General features: G+C 45.4%; 1 protein-coding gene across 1 annotated transcript in view; it reads right to left on the bottom strand.

The window, feature by feature from the left end:
- The window catches only part of DHX9 (DEAH (Asp-Glu-Ala-His) box helicase 9), a gene marked incomplete at both ends in the record, with an annotated part of 16,558 nt that extends 10,101 nt beyond the window's left edge, over positions 1-6,457 (bottom strand). The window contains 4 exons of the mRNA XM_009083686.1: positions 3,726-3,871; positions 4,249-4,349; positions 4,623-4,737; positions 6,317-6,457. Of these exons, the coding sequence (XP_009081934.1) occupies positions 3,726-3,871; positions 4,249-4,349; positions 4,623-4,737; positions 6,317-6,457 (503 nt within the window). The remainder of the gene's footprint in view (positions 1-3,725; positions 3,872-4,248; positions 4,350-4,622; positions 4,738-6,316) is intronic.
- Between the last annotated feature and the right edge of the window lie 382 nt (positions 6,458-6,839).

The raw sequence follows: 6,839 nt of genomic DNA, 5'->3' as shown, positions 1-6,839 counted from the left end.
TTTCCAACTTCTCTAGGCAAAGATCTCTGTGTTCTCAGTCAGAACCTCTCAACTCATCAATGGCAAAGGTGAAATATTACTGCTTTTAGGCCCCTTAACCCCAAGCTAGCAGGTAACACACCTGCCACTGGTGGAAACACAGATTTGGTAAGAAGACTCCTGCAAATGGCACAGTTCAGCAGTGAAATGGAAAGCCACATCATTAGGAAACATGCCCTGAGGGTCTGGGTTTAAGGCAAGAATCACAAAGCAGGCAGGATGCTAATGCAACATTAACTGCATCCCACTGCAGCATTAACTGTATCCCACAGCAGGAACACCAGTGTCACCCACCAGTGGCCTCAGGTTAACAACTCAGGTGCAACATTTAATACAGTTACTCTGCTTTGTACCACCACTTGGCCAGCTCAGAGCACAGCCAAAGCCAAACCAGGTCATTCTGTTAAAGATCATTAACTTATCTGCACAGGAGGAGACAGAATGCTTGAATTTGCATGAAATTCCATTCCCCTGTTGCCATACTCTGGGAACAGCAGAACTTTAATTTACTGAGTAACTGGAGTAACAGTTACTCAAAGGTAACTCTGCACAGCAAACCAAACAGTTTGCTTAGTGGGCACTGGTTCATTTAAAGGTCAACTGGGATATGAATCACAGAATCACAGGCTCATGGAATGGTTTGGGTTGGAAGGGACCTTAAAGACAATCTAGTCCAACCCCCTGCCATGGGCAGGGACAGCTCCCCCCAGCCCAGGCTGCTCCAAACTCCATCCAACCAGGCCTGGAACTCTCCCAGGGATGGAGCAGCCACAGCTGCTCTGGGCACCCTGTGCCAGAGCCTCAGCACCTCACAGGGAGGAATTTAGGCTTTAAAAATAACATAAATCAATAATCCTCCACAGAGGATGGAAAGCATGATCCATCATTGTCAGATGAAAAATTAAAGCCAGATTCTTATGAGACAGGATTTAAACTGGCAAATGTGACTCGAGTGGTATTTTTCCCCTGCTGCTCTGCTCTCCTGAGACCCACCTGGAGCACTGCACACAGTTCTGGTGCCCTCAGTGTAAGGAGGACATGGAACTGTTAGAGCAAGTCCAGAGGAGACCAAGAAGCTGATCAGAGACTGGAGCACCTTCCCTACAAGGACAGGCTGAGGGAGTTGGGGCTGTTCAGCCTGGAGAAGAGAAGGTTGTGTGGAGACCTCAGAGCACCTTCCAGGAGCTGAAGGGGCTCCAGGGAAGCTGCAGAGGGATCTGTGTTAGGAACTGCAGGGACAGGACAAGGCATAATTAATTAAAATTGAAGGAGGAGAAATTTAGGTTGGATCTTAGAAGTTTTCAATTCCTGTGAGGGTGGTGAGACACTGGTACAGGTTGGTGTCCCTGCCCAGGGCAGGGCTTGGGGCTGGATCATCTCTAAGGTCCATTCAAAGTCCTAAAATTCTATGATTCTATGACTGGGCTTTATCAGAGTGAGTTCCTCTTTGGCCACTAGGCCTTGGCACCTGCACAGCTGCAGGCAGAGCCTTTCCCCTGTGCCTTTCATTCCTTGCTGCAAACAAACAATAAGAAAGGTTAAGTGAATGATTTAAATTTCAAGTGAGACCTCCTTCCTGTGCTAGCAGTGGACTGACCTTCAGGCACAGTGGCTTCAGGGGTGGAAGGCCACTGGCTCTCAGGGACACAACAGCCACCTAAGACACCGATGACAGTATGTTTCTCAGCCAGGCCTACAGTCAGCATTCAATCTCATTCTCCTCCACCTGAGGGGAGAACAGCAACACCAGAAATCAGTTTGCAGCAGAAGCCCACGTGGTTCCCTAGCACAGGCTCTGCAGCCTGTGTGTGAGCACTCACACAGCTGTGCTGGCACTCACTGCTACCATCTCCAGCACAACAGGAGGCAAAGGCACCCCACACTTCCAGTGGAATCCCAACACAGAAAAGCCACATCCCATCCCCTCAGAGTGAGTTCATGCTTTGTGTTTTAGGAGAGCCATGTTCATATTTACAACTTACACCCTCCTGTCATAACTCAGGTTTCCAAATCCAAATTTCACAGCTCTTACTACATTCTTAGACCATGACCAGGATTAATTGCCCACAAACCTCTGAGAGCAAAGGTTGACATGTCAGTTAGTATGTTGCAATTAATGTCTCTGATCATTACAGATTGGTAACTGTTATTTCTTAAAATACAACCTATATTACTGTCCTCAAAACTCCAGAATCACCTGAAATGATCCCATTACACACACCAGAAGGATTAGATCTAAGTTTGTCCTCTCTCATGAACCCTACAACACATTAGGATTGTTCCATACTTATGTGATCTGTGGCAGCAAGTAGTGAATTTCCCCTTCTGCCATTCCATCCAGGGAAATTCACACAAGCTTCCCAGGATAAACAGGAACTAGGGAGCCCTGAAATGCCCTTCAGATCAACAATAACCAGGCTGAGAAACATACTGTCATCTGTAGCCATTCTGCTCTGCTCAGGAGTATATAACTTTAAATACATGGTAAACATACTGTCATCTGTAGCCATTCTGTTCTGCTCAGGAGTATCTAACTTTAAATACATGGGCTTTAATGCTTCTCCCTGCTGAAGGTGGAACAAAACGAGCTGCACAAATATTCCTCAAGCTACAGGATAAAGGAAATGCTCAAAACCTATGGCTACTTGAAATTCCTGGCACTGAACAAACTAACTTTTTATGTCACTCATTTAAAAGAAAGAAATGGCCTTGCCTGAGAGACATAAATGGAGGAGAAGTGAGTTGAAGACAGGTTTTAAGTGAGAATTTACAGTTTTCTGCACCAACACATATTTTAGATGCTCTAAATGCTTGGAAGACTAGACAAGAAAAGAATACCACAAGTCCTGCAAGTGAGAGTCTCCTGGAAGCTGCAGTAGGAAAATTCTCTTGTCTTTCTGGAAATAATAACTCTCATAGAACACAAGTTTATGTAACACAATAAAACCCACCCCAAGCCCAAGCAAGAGAATCCAGCAGCAGCAAGCCATTGTTTCTGGCCATAAAACATCACTCTGTTTCACCAGAAATAACACAATGTGCTGAGGCTTTAATGATTTGCAAAGACTGTTCCAAATGGGGGTAAAAATAATAAAACCCATCAATCCTTTGTGCACAATCTGTTATGAGTTAATTTCATTTGGGAAAAGCACATGCAAATCCTCTGATGGAATGGGCAGGAAGTCAAAAGAGAGTAAAATGCAGCTGGTTTCAACTGAAACTTAAGACCCTTAAAACTCCTTCAGAAAGATTCTGCCAAACATTTTTTCAGTAGAAGATTCCACAAATCTTGATTGTAATACCAAAGAACAATAAAATGTCCTTAAAGCACATTGATACATAAACAAAAGTAACTATTGAAGATTTACTCAAAGGGCACAAAGGCAATAAGAGTCATAAAAGTTACCACAAGCAATTGAACTCTTTTCAGTCCAGCTGACACCCCTACAGCTGGATACAGCACACAAATCAGTGTCAAAGCTGCACATCCATGAAAAACATCAGACAAAAATGTCTTCAATCCCTCAGACCTCATAGGGAGAGGCTCCTCACTGCTTTTCAAGATTGAGGGATGCTGTTGGTCCTGGAAAAGAACACTGTGGAGCACTGCAAGGATGTGTGAACAGCCACTGTCACAAAAGCATTGCTAACCCTTTGTACACAGAGGGTGACTAAAACTACCAAACCTGTTGTGGTCAGGCCCCATTTCAGTGTATTTATATTCCTCCTGGATCTTCTCCTTTTGGAAAAACTGGTTCAGACGTGCCTTGGCATTTTCCAAGGTCCAACCCCCGTGAAGGTCAGCATTTAAATCCACTTCTGACTCTGGGGTCTAATAGTGAAAGAAAAGTATCACTTACTAGTTTTAAACATTCTTTAAGTCTTTAACTCATCTAAATCCTATAAAATAATTAAGGCATTGCAGAAAGTGCTAAAGAGTCCTCAGTACTTCCTTATTTTCACAACAAAATATCCATTCAAACACTTGGATAGTCAGTGTCCAGAGTGATTTATTTTGCTCTTAGCTTACACAAATTCCCTTTGTTAAAAGTCAACAAAAGTAAATCTGCAGCTTTAGATCTGCAGCTCAAACCAACAGCAAAATATCAAATGGGAACTGCAAGCTTAATTATAAATGCAAACAACAAAGTACAGAGAGTGAAAGGCACCTATTTCAGAGCTGAAGGAGAATTCCATAGCATGACTTACCTCCTGTGCCTCTTGGTCCTCTTTCCTTGAATAGTGATCTTGCAGATTTGCACCTCGATCCCACTGAGCTCCAGGAGTGCCACAGTTTCCAGGTGCTGCACCTGGGCCATTGCCTACAACATGGCAAAAAAAAGAACAAAACTAAGCTAACTGCCCCAAAACATGTCCTGAGCAATGGAGAGGCATTGCCTGGCCATCTGGACAGGCCATGACCAGTCCCTCAGATCTCATGCAGCCATTCACACCTTGGTCTGAAAACTACAGGGACTTCCAGCTGCCTCCTGGCTGCAGAGTGATGCTATCTGGGAACTAAAAAAAAACCCACCCCAATCTATTGATTACACCCACACAAACTACAGTTGTCACAGTCTTACCTACTTCAGACTTTATAAGCAAATGTGGAGGAAGAGGTCCCCCCAGAGTTGAACTGGAACCAGAGACATCTCTTGCTGCTTCCTGTCCCCCATCAGGGGTGTCCCCCACAGATGGCTAGGAAAGGGAATAAAGGAAAAGCTCAGCACATTGGTACAGAATAAAGAGGTGTTTTTACTGTTCAGCTAGAAACTGCTCAGGCAGTTTCAAGAGCTCAGGCAACATTATGCAACAGTTTTCTCTGCAATAGTTACTACCCAGTAGCGATCCCAAGAGTGTGCTAGTTTGAGCTGGAGTAGAGTTAACTTTCTTCACGGTGGCTAGTATGGGGCTATGCTTAGGTTTTGTGCAGAACACAGAGTTGATAATACAGAGATGTTTTTGTTATTGCTGAGCAGAGCTTACACAGAGCCAAGGCCTTTGCTGTTTTCCATACTGCCATACTGGCAAGGAAGTTGGGGCTGCATGGGAGATTGGGAGGAGACACAGCTGGGACAGGTGACCCAAACTGACCAAAGGGATATTCCATACCAAATGACATCATGCTCAGTATATGAAGTGGGAAGAAGGGGGAAGGACATCTGGAGTGATGTGTTTGTCTTCCCAAGGAACCGTTACGTGTGATGGGCCCTGCTCTCCTGGAGGTGCTGAATACCTCCTGTCTGTGGGAAACAGGGAATTAATTCCTTGTTTTGCTTTGCTTGTGTGTGCAGCTTTTGTTCCTCTACCAAACTGTCTTTACCTCACCCCATGAGTTTTTGTAGCTTTTACCCTTCTGATTCTCTCCCCCATCCCGTTGGTGGGAGAGTGTGTGAGTGGCTGTGTGGTTCTTGGCTGCTGCTGGGGTTAAACCACGACAAAGAGTAACACCCTGTTCAAAACTCAAAGGGATAAACCTGTGAATATCTGAACACTGAACTGCCATGAAACTAACTGACACATCAGCAATATATCAGTGCTGTTCCCACAGGGTTTCACTGAGGCCAACGAGGCAGGGACACTCCTTCCCTCAGCAAAGGATGTATCTTGTACAGGTACACCCTTAATGAGGCATGGGAAGAAGACTCTTCCCTCCCAAGGGATAAGAGGGAGCTTCATGCTTTAATTTATTTTTTCTCTAAAACTGCTGTGAAGACAGTCACTATCCTCCTCAGCTTTACATGATACTCACTGCTGATGGTGCATAAAACACCCTCAAAAGCAGTCACACACCTCAGGTGCTAAAGCAGACAGCAGTTAGTTAAAACCACCAAATTTTCAAGGCCTGGTTTGAGATGTCTGTGATTATGATTGTTTCTGTTGTCATATTTGTTTTAAAGTACACAGGATCAGATGTGTACAAATTATATTAATTATAACATGCATCTAAAGCAATTCCCAGTGTCAAGTGTGAGTACTCAGCACCTCACAGGGACTCTGAATCCTTCCCAGCCTCAGCAGCTTTGCAGCCCAACGTGCAGATGTCGTTAGCAGATCATCCTACAACATTCAGTCAGACTCCATTATCTTAAATGTCTTTTCCAGCCTCGGTGATTCTATATTCCATGACTCTATGCATGTATTCCAGCTTTCCAGCGCTGCAAGCCTAAGTCCCTCACACTCACTTCTCTGCACAGGAGCACCAGAGGTGGAACACAACTAGGAGCACCACACTGCAGTCAAAGATTAGCTTTGGTAAGGAGAGAGAGCAGCTTACTCCAAAAGCAGGAACTTCATCCTTCTTCATTTCATTCACCCTGATCAAGTAGTTGATGAAGTCCCGAGCAGCGTTGCTCTGCGCATCCTTCTTGTTCGTGGAGTTGCCCATGCCCACGTAGTTGAAGCCTTCCACACGGACCTGCACGTAACAACACACACCTGTGCCAGCTGCAAGGGCCCTGGAGACCAGCCACGCTGGCTCAAACACCAAACCCCAGCACCAGTGAGCATGGGAGAAGGAATGTCACTAAGTATTGTCAGATATATAACTCTGAGGGAGTGGGGGCTGCTCAGCCTGGAGAAGGTTGTGTGGAGACCTCAGAACAACTTCTCAATATCTGAAGGGGCTCCAGAGAAGCTGCAGAAGGATTCTTGGTTAGGAGCTGCAGTGACAGGACAAGGAGCGATGAGTACGAACTGAAAGAGGGAAATTTAGCTTAGACCCCCGACACATACCCCTCACCCCCGCAGGGCCCTCCCAACCCCCGGAGGAGCTCCGCGTCCCTCCGGGCAGGGCCCAG

Source organism: Acanthisitta chloris, unplaced genomic scaffold (assembly GCF_000695815.1).
Source record: "Acanthisitta chloris isolate BGI_N310 unplaced genomic scaffold, ASM69581v1 scaffold26941, whole genome shotgun sequence".
NCBI lineage: Eukaryota > Metazoa > Chordata > Aves > Passeriformes > Acanthisittidae > Acanthisitta > Acanthisitta chloris.
This window is presented reverse-complemented; position numbering and strand designations above follow the sequence as displayed.